The 17,083-nt window shown below is 41.2% G+C and overlaps 1 protein-coding gene across 1 annotated transcript in view; it reads right to left on the reverse strand.

The window, feature by feature from the left end:
• The window catches only part of CUBN (cubilin), a 346,655-nt gene that overhangs the window by 39,520 nt on the left and 290,052 nt on the right, over positions 1 to 17,083 (reverse strand). The window contains exons 58-59 of the mRNA XM_089693694.1: positions 13,274 to 13,403; positions 12,089 to 12,306 (exon numbers count right to left, since the gene is read on the reverse strand). Coding sequence (XP_089549820.1) covers positions 12,089 to 12,306; positions 13,274 to 13,403 — 348 coding nt within the window. The remainder of the gene's footprint in view (positions 1 to 12,088; positions 12,307 to 13,273; positions 13,404 to 17,083) is intronic.

Here is a 17,083-nt window from a genome sequence, read left to right on the forward strand (position 1 = left end):
GACACAACTCATTCCAATGACACCAATGATGGGGCATAATTCCTCCCAATGACACCAACGATGGGGCACAATTCTTCCCAATGACACCAACTATAGGGTATAATTCCTCTCAATAACACCAATGATGGGGCACAGTTTCTCCCACTGATGCAAACAATGGGTCGCAATTCTTTCCACTGACACCAAAAATATGGCACTATCCCTTCCACTGACACCAAAGATGGGGCATCGTCTATTCTCACTGATGTCAGAACATTTTCTACTCCCAATGGCCACGGTTTGGCCCCCCTGAATTCTGAAGGACAGTAAACTGGCCCTTTGTTTAGAAAGTTTGGAGACCCCTTATCTAAATACTAGGCCTCATGCACACTGGGTGTTTTTACAGCGGCTGTTTTTGGCTTCTGGCATTTTTTTCTACAGCCAGTAAACTCCCCAGCATGTTTTCCTATGTCTCCATGCACACATAGGCTTTAATCAGCATTTTTCTGACAGGCCTGTTTTCTGGCTGGAAAAAACCCCAGGACTAATGGGTTTCTAGAGGAGTTTTTTAGCTATAAAATGCTGTAACGCTGGTAAACGTGGTAAAACACAGCAAACCAGTGTTTCTGAAGCAAAATGTTTTACATTTTCTTTTTGTGATAAAAACGTTAACGCTGGAAAAACACGGTTAAACGCTAATGCAAAAACACTAAAAAAAACAGAAAAACTTGCGTTTTTAATATGACTTTATACAGCTAATGCTACCGGCATTTTTAAAATGCCCAGTGTGCAGGAGGTCTTATTTAAATCATAAATCCTCTTTAGTGTCAATAAGACCTTTCCAACAATCTTCAAAGTGATAAACCAGAAAATGAAATCCAATATCGCAGTGTACCTCAAAAAAATACAAAAACTAAAATAGTGTATTATCCTCAGTTTAACAATATATACATATGTGAAAAATGTGAAAAAACACAATATAAACACTACGTGAGAACACATGATTTAAGTGCAGCACTCCGTGTACACTCCAACATAAAACACTACTCTGTGAACACTCCATGAACACTTCTATGCGTTCATTTAAAACCGCTTAAAACCGTTTCAAATTCCCATTCCTGCCTGCAAAGCAGCTTCCAGGAATGCCGATTGCGCTGCTTTGCAGGTGGGAATGGGAATTTGAAACGGTTTTATGTGGGTTATATCATGATTTACATGTAAGCACAACCAATAAAAGTCTGGATATATTTATGTGACATATTACTCTATATAGCTATTCTCTCTTTTCCATGGGTGTGTACCTGTGATTGGCTGGGGGAGGATATATATCAAATGGAAGCATAGAATGTCTGGCAATTGACATAAGGTTGGAGGAGTTAATGAAGGAGTGGTGGCAATTGAATAAGGCTTTTTGATCACATTTTGATTGTAAGAGTATTCACTCTAGCCCAGGGGCGGACTGACCATTCGGAAACTCGGGTGCTGCCCGAGGGCCCGGAGCCAGTAGGGGGCCCCATGAGATGCCCCTGGTACCTTTTTCATAGGCTTTTTTGAGTTTGGGCAAGGACACAGGAGCCCCATGATCCCCTATTGCCCGGGGGCCCCATGAGTTGTCAGTCCGACCCTGCTCTAGCCACATAGAAGTGTTCACGGAGTAGTGTTTTATGTTGGAGTGTACACGGAGTGCTGCACTAAAATCACGTGTTCTCACGTAGTGTTTATATAGTGTTTTTTCACATTTTTCACGTATGTATATATTGTTAAACTGAGGATAATACACTATTTTAGTCTTTGTATTTTTTTGAGGTACACTGTGACATTGGATTTCATTTTTTTGGATTATCACTTTGAAGATTGTTGGAAGGGTCTTACTGACACTAAAGAGGATTTATGATTTAAACTTTGGACTTTCAGTGGTGAAAGTATGACTTTTAAGTGTCAAGGGATAGGGTATTAATTTTCCATATAAGTTTTACACATTTATTTATATTTTCACAAATTTTTTAATATTTGGATACTGATGTATTCAGCTTACATGAGGTCTTATTGTATTGTGGAAAATGCATCAGACAATGTGGCAAGCATGGGCAAGGTCACCAAATCCTATGGGAAAAGAACTATGGAAAAGAGATTCCTCCAACTCAGTGGTTCTCAACCTTCCTAATGCCGCGACCCTTTAACACAGTTCTTTATGTTGTGGTGACCCCCAACCATAAAATTATTTACCCAGTAATTATAATTCATGAGTGTCATTTTTACCTTCAATACTGCTGCTTTCAACACAGTAGCTGCTTTTAACAGAGTAGCTGCTTTCAACACAGCAGCTGCTCTTTACACATAGGAAATATGTGTGTTCCGATGGTCTTAGGTGACCCCTGTGAAAAGGTCGTTCGACCCTCAAAGGGGTTGCGACCCACAAGTTGAGAACCACTGCTCCAACTGAACCAGTGGGTGATATCAGTACAGTTACAAATATCAGGTTATGCGCACTTGCTTTTTTATTGTCTGCTCCTGAAATATCTGCACTTACAGCCAAATTGCTGTCCTAAACATGTTGCATATAGAAAGGCCAACTGCATTGTTTTCAAAAGAATGTGATTACAATGTTTACAGTGTCAGCATTTCTCCCAACTTTGTGAGATGGTTAAAAGGGATACATTATAATAGTGTTGTAACCTTTTAAAGTCAATGTACCCTTTAAATGTTGCAGAATCTCAAGCACCCCATTCTATAATGTAGAAAACTAAATGAATTGTTTTACATAATGCAGCAGCATTCACACATATAGGACACCCAACATTGGAGGTGTATTTTTTACAAAGCAAATACACCATTGCACACTGGTACTGACTAGTATTTCAGTGTCTCACTTCTCCCTCAATTTCTCATTCAGTCAAGGTGACCCCCAATGCTGATGGAGAAGGGCAGGTTAGGGGTAAACTAGGACGTCCTCAGGTCCCTGATATCCTCCTTATCAACATATGACGTCATTGGTTAGGACGCCAGCAGCTGGCCTGCATGGTAACCAAACTTGTAATGTTGCACAATAAAAACTTGTGGCTTTGTGTAATGAAAAAGTCACGCCTGATTTACCTGCCAGCTTGTTGACAATTTTGGTGCAATTTTTGTCAGTTTTTAGGCATTTTGCCAAGGCACCCCTAAGGGCTTGTTCACACTGATGTGGTGTGGGATTTGCAGCGATTCCTGTACATTTCCAGCACCGTTTCACAGTCGTATTCCGTTCATGCTGTTGCGGGTGCCAATGTTCAAATGTTGTTAAATCCAGGACCCTGCATTCACTATATCTGGTCTCCCAGGACCCTGCATTCACTATATCTGGTCTCCCCGAACCCTGCATTCACTATATCTGGTCTCCCCAGACCCTGCATCCATTATATCTGGTCTCCCAGGACCCTGCATTCACTATATCTGGTCTCCCAGGACCCGGCATTCACTATATCCGGTCTCCCCGGACCCTGCATTCACTATATCTGGTCTCCCAGGACCCTGCATTCACTATATCTGGTCTCCCCGAACCCTGCATCCACTATATCTGGTCTCCCCGGACCCTGCATTCACTATATCTGGTCTCCCCGGACCCTGCATTCACTATATCTGGTCTCCCAGGACCCTGCATTCACTATATCTGGTCTCCCCGAACCCTGCATTCACTATATCTGGTCTCCCCGAACCCTGCATTCACTATATCTGGTCTCCCAGGACCCTGCATTCACTATATCTGGTCTCCCAGGACCCTGCATCCACTATATCTGGTCTCCCCGGACCCTGCATCCACTATATCTGGTCTCCCCGGACCCTGCATTCACTATATCTGGTCTCCCAGGACCCTGCATTGACTATATCTGGTCTCCCCGGACCCGGCATTCACTATATCTGGTCTCCCAGGACCCTGCATCCACTATATCTGGTCTCCCCGGACCCTGCATCCACTATATCTGGTCTCCCCGGACCCTGCATTCACTATATCTGGTCTCCCAGGACCCTGCATTCACTAGATCTGGTCTCCCCGGACCCTGCATTCACTATATCTGGTCTCCCAGGACCCGGCATTCACTATATCTGGTCTCCCAGGACCCTGCATTCACTATATCTGGTCTCCCCGAACCCTGCATTCACTATATCTGGTCTCCCCGGACCCTGCATTCACTATATCTGGTCTCCCCGGACCCTGCATTCACTATATCTGGTCTCCCACAGTACACACAACATGGAAATGCAATTATTTTAGTAAATATAAACTGCTAAATACCTTTTCTCATCAGCAAGATATAGCAGTCTTGTGATTTCTATCAGTGTCCACCAAAGCACTGGTTAAAGCTTGTAGGAGGAGTTTTCATTCTCCCACTGATTGTCCTATGACACTGCATAACCCCTGACCCTACGTCTGGACAGTGGTGATTGGCTCTAGGCTGATCACCTGAACTCTCCCAAGAAGAAAAAACAACTCTCTAGCAATACACACTAAACTGAGCATGTGCAGCTTGCCCCCAAGGTTCTGTTCTATCAGCAGATAGATTGGGGACTGTGGAAGAAGGGAGGATCAGAGAAGAGAGGATCAAACAGTCTTTTAACAATGCAGAGGATTAACCCCTTAGTTTCCACAGTGAGTATAACAAGCATGCTTTACTGCATATAAAGAATGATTTTACTGTTGTGGGTTTAGTAACACTTTTAACCACTTCCCGTCCTCCCTAGAGCAGAACTGCTACAGAGTGGCACGGATGCACAAAATCACGTATATATACGTGATTTTGCATTTCCGGGCACTTGCGGCCGCGGCTGTCAATCACGGTGTCACGGCCAGTGATTACTCAGGGGTGCCCAGTGATTGCATCTCTGATCGAGGGGAGAACTGTTTATAAACAAAACAGTTCTCTCCCGTCAGTACCTGCACACTGCTATGCATGGCTGTGCATGGAATGGCTATGCAAAGCAGTGTGCTTACAATGAAACACACACATACAGCCCCACAGTAAAACAGCACACAGTTAACCCTTTGATCGACCCACATGTTAACCCCTTCCTGCCCAGTGCCATTAGTACAGTGTCAGTGCTTTTTATTAGCACTGACAACTGTATTGGTGTCACTGGGGATGTCAGTGACACCAAGTCAGTTCCCGCCCAGTGTCAGAATGCCCACCACAGTCACTTATCGCCACCATTGCTAGTAAAAAAAAATAAATCCCAGTATATATACCGCCATTTGTAAACGCTATAACTTTCACATAAACCAATTCATTTACACGTATTGGGATTTTTGTTTTAGCAAAGACATGTAGCAATACATTTTGGCTTAAATTTATGAAGAAATTAGATTTTTTAAATTTTTTTACTGGACACTGGACTAACAAAAAAGTAAAAAATATTATTTCTTCCTCAAAATTGTTGGTCTTTTTTTTTTTATAGTGCAAAAAATAAAAATGCACAGGCGATCAAATACCACCAAAAGAAAGCTCTATTTGTGGGGAAAAAAAAAAGGATGTAAATTTAATATGAGTGCAGCATTGCATGACTGCACAATTGTCAGTTAAAGTAACGTACCGCCAAAATGTAGAAAATGGCCTGGTCAGGAAGGGGGGTAAATCCTCTGGAGGGCAAATGGTTAAGTTAACAACACACCTAAAATGGTTCACAAAATGCAATGTGAATGGCTGAATCAGATTGCATGAATGTGAACACCCATGCGGTCCGATTCCAGTGCGGAAAAAAGTGTCCTGCACCTTTCCTGCAGGTAAGGTGTATGATTTGAGCCATGCAAAATGAATGGCTCAAATCGCACTGCAAAAGACTTCCATGTGATTTGAACAGTAATGTGGTGCAATTCCTGTCTGAATCACATGCTGTTTTCCACACATCAGCGTGAACCGGCCTAAATAACCCAGAAGGCACCCGGTTGAAAAAGTCTGCATGATAGTAGGAGGTTTATAGACAAACATGGACATAGTCCCCACTGACATGGCCAATGAAGATTAATGCACAAAAAAAAACCCAAAAACGTATTTACCCAATTTTTTAATCAACATTTTTCTATTTATTTTTGATTTTCAAAACAACTAATAAAATAATTTAAAGGTTAGATAAAATGTGTAGAACAGAGAACACTTTTCACAATTAAATAATACATTTTTTTAGAGATCCTTACATCAGGACAAAAAGATGGACAACTGAGGAAGAGTGAGGGACAGAAGAAAAGAGAGAAAACCAGCCACTCCAAATAAAGGAGAACTGGGAAGTATGCTTCAGGACCAAAAATGTATCCGTAAATATTTCCTTTAACAGAAAATACATGTAACGGAAAGACATTTTGGGTTTATGTTGTGCCAGAAGAGGGTGCTGATGTACAGTAAATTTGAGCCGTACAATGAAATGAGCATGGCAATTGTATAACTACTTTACAAAGACTGTTTAGTACAGACCAGGGGCGGACTGACCATTTGGAAACTCGGGCACTGCCTGGCCTGGGGTCCGTAGGGGGCCCCATGAGATGCCCCTGGTACCTTTTTCATAGGCTTTTTTGAGTTTGGGCAAGGACACAGGGGCCCCATGATCCCCTATTGCCTGGGGGCCCCATGAGTTGTCAGTCCACCCCTGGTACAGACACACTAAGCACTGCAAATTTGGATCATATTCTTCTAAACAGGCATCATTTTTTGGGAATCAAGGCAGGTATTGGAGCAAATAAATACATATATGTTCAGCGCTAAAATTGGATACACGTAAATGACTGTATCATCTCAAGGATATATAAAGTGCTTATTGATATTGAAACAAGGTGCTATTAATCCGGAATAAATATAAAGTGCTTTGTGGTAACTAAATAAATAAAGTACTATTTAACTGGAAAAATATAATATCATGGATAGTGCTGGGTCTTCAAGACAAGGAATAAATGGTTATGAACGTCCAAGCAAGTGGAATAAAGAATAAAAGTTCCAATAAATATCAATAATCTGGATACTGCATCTGCTCCTTTCCTGCACCTTAGCTGTGCTTTGCCATAGACTTCTATCTTGTGGGTAGGTGCAATTTCTGAAAGCACACCAAAACTCCTGCATTGTTTGAGGTCAAGGGCCATATCAGTGGGCCACATGTGGCACACGGGCCACAGCTTGAGCAGCCCTGCTTTACTGGATGATGACTCAAGATGACAGTTGGCTCAACATTTTACATTTAGTACATGACTCTATAACAACATCAAAGTGCCCGTATTTACTACTTTACAACACAGATACATTAATAGTTATATTTTAGCAATTAAATAATGTATGTAACTCCTAAACAAGGCCCACTCCTAAAACTGACCAGCTTTCGGCTATTTTCTGGGCTGGCTTTGATGTACTACTATGGTCATTGCTTGCAGGCTCTTGTTAGGTATCACTCCAACCCCTTCTCTCCATGGTCACTCTTAGACCTAAATGGCAGGCTGTGGAAGAAATCATTACAGCTAGTATGTTACCCCCAATTATGTGGCCACGTGACCACCGTTTCAATTATATGTAGAAAGTTGAAAAGGCAAAGTGATATGGTATGAAAAAAAAACAACAGTGTCACTAGAGACTAGATCTCTATAGAAGAGAGTGACTCCCAATGCAGTAAGCCCCTTCAGCAGAGGTCATATGACAAGCACGCAGGTATTTGGTCATCTGACTGGCACCACAGGAAAGCCAGAACACCGCTTTCTGCATGGAAAGCACCTTAGATCTGTCTACTTTTTATTTAGTTATTAGAAGTAGGATGGTCAGCACAGCAGGGTTAGTACTGAAAACACAGAAAAAGTTTAACTCTCATGCAATACTGGCTGAAAAATTCAGAGCGCTACATAACATGCATAGCAGTTTCTAGAGTTTGGAAGTAACTAAAATATATAGTAGCTTGATTCTATAGTTAGGTGGCTCTCTGACAGAAATAAAGCCTATGAGGGAGCGTTTAGGTGACATCCAAGGGTATATGAGAAAAACAGTACTATGCCAATGACCACTGATGGTTGAGAGTCCAGATATGTCTATTTAGTTATACTTATCTAACAAAATGGGCCATCAAGTTTTGGGTGGTTGGAAAGTCTCCCTACATCGAGTCTCAAAAGTAACAGTGAAGATGAAAGGAACTGCGCTCAAAAGGGTAAAATAATTCAGGTGTACAGAAAGAAGTATGCAGTTTTTTTAAAAACACCATGCTTCAGCAGTTGCTTATACCTTTCAACTACACCATTACTTTTTAATAAAGGGGGACTTCAGGAGCCCGTGAAATTCATTATCCTGTGCTGTTGGAATTGTATGGTTACATTCACATAAATGGATTCTCAGCTATCAGTGTGGCAATCCTCATCTCCTATAGCCTGATACACTGTATAGCCGGATATGTCAGCTTGTATGCATGAGCCAATGGAAATATAAAGTGATACTCCAAGCAAATAAAAATATGCATTGATAACAATAAAGGAAGACTGATATGCTTAGGGCTTTGGTTTGCAGGATAAGGAGAATGCAAGGAAGACCGTACCAGTGGGGTCGATATATGGGGCAATGAGCACAAAGAGACACAAGTAGCTATAATAGATATTAGTGTTGCCACTGTCCTATATTCAGATGCTGACACAAAAATGAGGGAAAGAAAACTCAAAATAAAGTCAAAACAACTCATCTGCATACAAGTTTCAGATCTGTGACCAAGTATTGAATCCACTGGATTTGTGTTGCAGCCAAGTAGCTAGAAATTTCAGGGTTCAATATGGGCAATCCTGATGACTTCGTAAAGAGATCCATGAAAGCTGCCAATGAGGAACCCCATTTCTGAACATGTCACCTGATTCATTTTCTGCAGTGCTGTAAGTCAGTGACCTGTGACAACTTTAAAGTGAACCCGTAGGAATACAATTCTGGGAGCCACCATTACTGACTTGTTTTAAAGTGTAGGTCATGGGGATATCATTCTGATCCTGCCATTACTACCTAGAAAGTCACTAACCCAAATACTCTGAGTGAGGTCTGAGCTTCCTCCCTTTATAACGTGCTTTAGGGTCACGACTTACTATGTTGTGAATCCAAGATCTGGATAATGTACTGTACCTGGACCCTTCACCTTTATAAGTCAGCAATGCCACCTCTCACAATTCTAAGATCACGTTCCCTTTAATATACTGCTGGCATTGATCCAGTTGCCTATCTCAATCCCTTGTCCCCCCTTTATGATACTAATCATCCTGAACTTATTAAACTTCCTTTTAGGCAATTCTTTCTTCACAGAATTCTGCATTATGATGCTTATGATGATCATTATTTAAGCACATGGGAACTTCTTGTTTCAGTGTGAGGCATCCTTGTGACACTTGCTGCGGGTTATTGCCTATGACTGAAGCAATTCTAGTGACTAACAGTCATACTTACTGTATCAGTAATGGCACACATCCATCTGAGGCGTGTGCCAGGAGACATGGACAAGTACCAGAACACCACAAAATTTTATATTTAATGCGATAACTGTCACATGATAAGTCTGCATGACATCTGATATTCAAAGAAAATGTTTTGCCCAGCAATAATGCTAGTTAATGCTGCCATTTAACTTATTTGCAGCACTCTAAAAGGGCATTAACCTTTCAAGAAGTATTCTGCACCAATCTGTTAAAGTCCAACTCCAGTCAAAATCTTTTCGGTTTTCTTTTTTTTTTGTTTTATATAGATCTCAGAATTCCTGTTAAGTTTGTATTGCTGTCTTTTGGTGTCTTTGTAACTTTTGCTGTGCGCTGGCATATCACGCGTACTCTGCTGTGGTAGGAATATCCCAGCATGTGCTATTATGGCGTAGTCTGTATTATGTGTTACATTATTAGTATAGTCCCATATAATGGGCAAGTTGTATTAACAAAAGGCTGTCTCTTTATTGTAACTAAATACTCATTGCCAAATTACCAAATTACAAAATTGCCAAAGTAGGCACTTATGGGCCCCGTACCCAGTGATAACAGATCAAAATAATATTGATATGATCTTGACAAAAAATTATAATTAAGCTTTCTTAAAATTGCTTACAAAAGATAGCAAAACAAATGAATCAATTCAAAGAAACAAAAACTTTACATTAAAGACTATATAGAGAAAATACTGTATTAATGTAATGTACCCAACAACAACTTAAAAGTCCATAAACCATAGACATCAGGTTCACATTACAGTTTGACTCCTAAAAGCCCATCTTCTGTCAGCTGTCAGTTTGTAAAAAATTTAGTTGCAACCTACGAACGTGCAATATACAGTAGTGATGGTCATCTCCATCTAGCAATTGATGTGCTCACTACTTTGTTCAATGTTATCCCACTGGAGTATGCACATAAGAAACCTCCAGAAACCTGCAAAAGTTTATCCAGCACTGTAGACACTGCTGAATTTCTATGTTCATACCGTGTAAATTTTGAAACAATATAACAATATTTTCATCCATATTTTGTGATGTACTTTCCCACTATTGACATACCCAAGTCTACTTTATTTCCTAAGCAGCCTCACCTATTACTCCTACTATTTTCAGGAGCGTCAGATGCCTGTTTCCTTCTCTATGTAATGTGGTTTCTTCCCCCAACCCCTACATCACTACATAAATTGACAAAGGGGTTAGAGGATGGAACCAGTGTGTGGGACAACACTCAGAGAAGCATCAAATGGCAAGGAATCTTATGAAGGCTGCAGTGTAGGAATGGAGGGAAAGTAAGAGACATGGACCACCAGAGAATATAACAGCTCCTCCAATGCAAGAGATTTTCAGCTTGACATGCCAACTATTAGCATCTGGACAGGCTGCACGCAACATTTTGAAAACATTTGTGCTATTATAGTGCAAAGCACTCAGGGGAAAACATGCAAACACTATGCAGATAGGGTTATGGTCAAGATTCAAACCAGGGACCCTAGTGCTGTAGGGAAGAAGTGGGGACAGAAGATGCTAGGGTTTCATCTGTATTTGTGATTCTTTTAAGGCCTCACAGAGCCCCTGCTGATCGGAGCAGAGCAGGTCGATGTCACAAACTGAGCCCACTCTGCTGTATGGGTGGCCGGAAGTAAACAGACCTCACCAGACTACCTTCAATCTGCTCTGCCTAAATGGAAGAGGACGGAGTCTCCATTTGTTTGGTGGACCAGATCGGACTCAGGGGTAGGCACAAGTCTGTTTACACTTGCTTGTCCATAGAGATGAATGGACCTTTCGATCTGGTCCACCTGAAAAACTGCCCATGTGAAAGTGGCCTAATAGTGTAACTCTTGTTGCCTTTCACAAAAATCAGCCATCACAAAGCTGGCCATGTCTGTTTGCTCTTTTAATCACCTGTAGTGTCTGTGGTATTCTGTCCATATAGTCCCAAATTTAATGACTGTAACAACAGAAGGTAATATGGTATCAAAATGATGGTAATGGTAACAGTGATCAAAATGATTACTGAACAGGCCATCATATCTTATGAGAAGTTCTGTCTTTTACTTGTTATGTGATCTATATCTGCAGCCTGAAAATAAATATCCCTGTCTAGCTCATCATTAGCAGCAGGTAACCTGAGGTTATTGTAATTAATATGTTTTGTGGCTACACTGATCTCATGTGCCTAATAACACTGAAAGGAGGATATTGCAGATTAAAGAACAGAAAATGTTTTGCTTCAATCTCAACAGCTGAAAAGAGCAGTGGGAGAATAAAGGAAAGGTGAGAATGTGCTGCTGGGGATAAGGCAAACCTGTTTCTTTCCTCCACATGGCTTATAAAGAGTACTACCTAAGCAGACAATACACCTGGCAATTTCTAGTCAATTTGAACCACTTTACATTCACAGGGCAAATACAATCACCAATCACAAATAATCACCGCAAGTTTGATATATCCCCAGAATTTAGTTGATTGTTAAGTTGAAGTATATATATATATATATATATATATATATATATATATATATATATATATAAACACACATTTTAATTTATAGTTTTCCTTGAACCAGTGGAGAGAGCCAAGCCCTGGATGTCAATGATCACCTGTAAGTCCCTCAGATGCAATCCACTACTCCTCTGCATTACCAATCTACTGTCTTGTATGTATAATTTCTTACCAAGCGTCTCTCTAAATGAGGCTCTCCACCCTCCAGCAGTTGTGGAACCATCGGTACGGAACACCAGGAACAAATTATTGCTTTGGCTTTTTATTATTGGTGGCAGGGTGTTCCCGCAGAAGCTGCCTAGCAGAGGAGCATAGGTGTCCAAACCATCATAGACAGCAACATAATCATACCTGCAGCTTGGGGAAGCCTCTAATTCAAAACTAACAAACCTGTTAAAAGATAAAAATAAACAATTTTATGTAAGATACGTAATAAACAAATAAATGTGGCGTACAGTAAATGTGGAATTCAAACTTATAAGGGAATCAGTTTTAAGCTTAGTTAGTACTAACTCCTATAGAAACTACCCTGAAGAAGGAAGATGTATATACTTGTCTAGTCTCTGGGCGATCCAGTCCAATCACATGATCTCCCCTGTGTCAGCCAGCGCCAGCTACAGGGGAGAGAAGGTAAGACGATGGCTGACGTCACCGCCCAGGCATTCCATCCATTGTCAGCTGTCTTTCCTGTCCCATAAAAACAGCCGCTGGGAGCCGATCACGTGACTGGACCATAGTGCCCTGAGAATAGGTAAGTTTAAGCATCTTTCTGCTACAGGGTGGTTAGAATAGGAGTTAGAAGGTGGGTGTGAGCTTTCAGCTTAGCTAGTACAAGCCTGGACTTCCATTTTAAGTAAGGAGATATACTACATTGTTGGAACTTTACTCGCTTGGCCTTGATGTAGTTGGCCATGAAGAATCTGAAAAACCTTACAATTTCCCTTTTACCTACAGGTCTCTGCATTTTAAGTGTTTTAATTGACCCTGCCAGACCCTCCAAAATGTGTTTCACTAACAATAATAGTAATGTGTGGATAATGATTCAGTATTCAAATCAATTCCTGTGCAGTTGTGGAGGGCCCTGGATCCCAGGTACAGGATATATATAGAAAACCGACTTCTCTGCAAGTCAATGCTTTGCACCTCCCCCTCCTGGTGCTAAGCCAAAGCCAGAGCGTTGTGGGGGCCCCTCCCCTTGTAATGACCATGGCAAGTGGCTGAAAACAGAGTAGAGATTGCTCTGTCCCCTGAGATACATAGGACTCAAACCTACCAACATTTATCCAGATGTGAAATATCAGTTTTAGGTGTTCTCTACATCTATATAAATGATCATGTTAAAGAAATGCTGACATACCTCAACTCGATAACCTTGTTCTCCTGGACGGTGATGTGGTAGGTGCAATTCATATTATTATGGTAATTTGTGGAAGAATGTGTTGGGCTTCTTATAATTCCATATGTGCCGTTATATGTTCCTCCACAAGCTGAAAGAGAAGAAGACCTACAGCTGAGTTTTCAACATTTGCCCACTTGAAGACCAGTCCTTTTCTGGCACTTTTTGTTCACATGTAACAATCAGTATTTTTTGCTAGAAAATGTCTTAGAACCCCCAAATATTATATATTTATTAAAGCAGAGGCCCTAAAGAACAAATTGGTGGATGTAGCAATATTTTATGTCACATGGTATTTGCTCAGCTGGTTTTTCAAATGCAATTTTTCTGGAAAGAATACACTTTTTTGAGTTTGAATGCATAAAAACACATTTAATATTTACTAAAGCTGGTTCACTCAGAATCTGATGGAGCTGTGCATGGTAGCCAATCAGCTTCTAACCTCAGCTTGCTCAATTAAGCTTTAGCAATAAAACCTGTAAGCTGGCTGGTTTCTCTGCAGAAGTGCACGAGATTCTGAGTGAACCAGCTTTAGTAAATAAACCCCAATGTATCCCCCAATTTTGTTGGTAAAATATAAAAGGTGATGTTAGGTCAAGTAAATAGATACGAAACATGTCATGCTATAAAATTGTACATGCCCGTGCTACGGCAACAAAAGATGTAAAATCTACTATCCATAGGTGACACTTTAAAATCCTTTACAGGTTACCATTTTAGAATTACAGAGGAGGTCTAGTACTAGAATTACTGCCCATGATCTGATGTTTGCGGTGATACCTCGCGTGTAGGACGACCGCTGTTTGTGTGCGGGACTGATGCATGTGTTCGCCTGTTCGCCTTTGCGCACGAGCACAGGGGGATGTGGGGGCTTTCCTTTTTCTTTTTTTTGCACTGTTGCTTTAAATATTTTTTCATCACTTTTATTGCAGTCACAAGGAATGTAAACAGTGAACAACCCTTGAGACAGGTCCTCTGCCCTTAAAAGCATGTTATAACACCAAGATCAGTGTGATCAAAGGCCTTTCATTTTTAAAAATGGCGCAGTTGACATCCAGGGAAACTGGAAGTGATGTATGCTCATTGCTTCCAGTTTGCTATATCATAGAGATGCACAGAGTGGTTCCGGTCTTTGTTCGCCTCTATGATTGAACCACCGGCTGGTAGATTGGGCGTCTCGGTGGAACGGGACAGTTCAAGAAAGCTGCAGAAGGCAGCAGGAGGGGAGGAGAACGTCCCCTCCTGCTGCTTGTAAATGTGTTCTAGCGGCTAGTTAGCCACTAGGATTGCTTTCATAGGAGAGCCGATCGTTGGCTCTGAAAAACGATACCAGGGTGATGCTTGCAGCTCTATGCATCATTCCAGCATAAACACTTGAAGTCCAGCAATGTACAGGTCCACAAGTGGACTGGTCCACAAGTGGATACATAATAAAACCAAAATAAATTGCACCAATTAAGGAACCTGACAAGTTTTATTTTTTTGCTTCATGCCTTGTTGACAGGGGACAAGAAATGAGAAATCTTCCATTGGGGACAAAGACAACACTAGAGTATAAACAGGTTTTTTTTTTAACTTGATTTGAGCAGTCCGGATAGTATGGAATTTATTATGGTTATTCATCAAACCACAACTCTTATATTTGGAGGTTATAAAAGTAGCCATTCCTTTGATCATTCTACTAAAGATGGAACCTTTGAATTTTCCAATATATGGGAATAGTTACGTTGGCTGTAAGGAAGAACATGACTACAGTGTAAAAACGCATCAGGCTCACTTCCAAAGAACCAGTGTTTGAGTCAGGTTCCAATACTCATTTAAATTCTAGAATTATCTTTATAGCAACACGCCCTTTGGTTGAGTCGATATCCCCATACGATGAGAGATACTGAATACATGCTGTAACGCCTTCATATTGGAAGATTTTGTGTATTAAACAATACTTTGGTTTTTGAGGATGAATAGCTCCACAGTGCCTACAGCTACAGATTTCTGTGAGGGCTTGTTTTAAAGCTCATTTACTGCTTGTTCAGAATATTGGTACATGTTTGTTACCTACCCACAGGTTCTCTTTAAAGTGCAAAGTGGAACTTCACCCCTCCTCCCCACCCCCCCTCTGCCATCTTTGGGATATTTTTATTGGGATGGGGGAGCGGGTACCTAGCTTTGAAGGGCGATCTGAGCAGAAGTTCGATCACCCCCTCTTTGCCCTCAGCCTTTTGGAACACATCACAGATCCCAGAAGGTTGCGGGGCCATCCACAAAGCGCAGCACAGCTCGCACATGTGCAGTGGGCAGCTGGCTGTGAAGCTGTAAGCAGTCACAGACAACTGCCGAAAGTTAAGATTCCGGTGCCATGGACCCAAAGATGGCGAAGAACCAGCACTGGTGAGGACAGCTCTGGATCCTTAGAAAGGTGAGTGTCTGTTTATTAAAAGTCAGCAGCTACAGTTTTTGTAGTTGTAATTTTTTCATAACTGACTGAAGAACCTCTTTAAGGTATATGTAAACCATCACCTTGTAAAACAAGCTATTCAGTTTAAAATAGAAATGAGAGGCAAAACGTTTGTGCATAGATATAAAAAACATTATAAATACCCTGTTTCCCTATTTCAGATACCCTCTGTTCTCAGCTGCATAAGGAACTCAGAGATCTGGGGGAGGAGAAACAGCAGCAGGCTGAACGTCCCAGTGAATGGCTGTACAGGGGGAGGGGGCTGGGTGGCAGCAGAAGTCTGATCATAGGAGGAGAGCACACTGAGTTCCCAACACAACTAGAGAACTGACTACGCTGTGCCCTCATGCCTAATGTAGTCAGTTTTTAATAGGAAGGTAGAAGGACTAACAGGAATACCAGGGATTTCACACACAGGAAGCAATACAAAGAGAACAGGATACTTTTTCAAACAAGGCACATATCAGGAATATGAAATATTGAGTATACATATCCATTAATTGAAGTCACAAAAGTAGACATACTGTAAATGTCTGTAACCTACCCAGAGGTCCTATTTAAAGCTCAACTGACCAACTCTGGCAGTGTGGAAATCCTTTGTGAATAAAGCAGTTCCATTCCATAAGACTTCCTATCTGAGTAGGGGGGCCTTTACCAAGTTTGACAAGGTATGGGGTGAATGGACAGCTTCCTCCGATACTGTCTCTGATTAGGTTATGTCCTGAGCTCTGTATTAGTCACTGTCTGTGTTGAGTATGACCGTGTTTACTAGGCGTATCAGCTGACACCATGGGGTTCATTTACTAAAGCTAGAGAGTCCAAAATCAGACTCCCTTCTGCATAGAAGCCAATCAGCTTCCAGGTTTTATTGTCAAAGCTTAATTAAACAAGCTGAGGTTAGAAGCTGATTGGTTTCTATGCAGAAGTGAGTCTGATTTTGCACTCTCCAGCTTTAGTAAATAAACCCCCATGCGTCTTGCCACTCATGGTTTTCAATGGGTCAGACTGTTTTACTCTGTATGTGTATCCAAATATTTTGGGTTATTTTTATATTTCACACATGGTAGTGTTTTCTGAAATTCGATTTCTATGCAGGGGGGGAAGGTGGTCCATGAACTATCACTTTGTTTGTCTGTGAACACCCTACAGTGGGTTACACCTCACTGGCTCTAGTATATGTTCTTCTAGTGAACTTTAGCTGTGCATGTTAGGCGAGGCAATGTTTGTTGTTGACTATATAAGGATTTCCCTTATTGTCTGCTGTAATTCCGCCCATGTTTTGTTACTGGCTTGATGGCTGTACCAACTTAATAAAA

The sequence above is a fragment of the Staurois parvus genome, unplaced genomic scaffold, assembly GCF_062004578.1.
Source record: "Staurois parvus isolate SC_StPar_1 unplaced genomic scaffold, SC_StPar_1.0 ptg000636l, whole genome shotgun sequence".
Classification (NCBI taxonomy): domain Eukaryota; kingdom Metazoa; phylum Chordata; class Amphibia; order Anura; family Ranidae; genus Staurois; species Staurois parvus.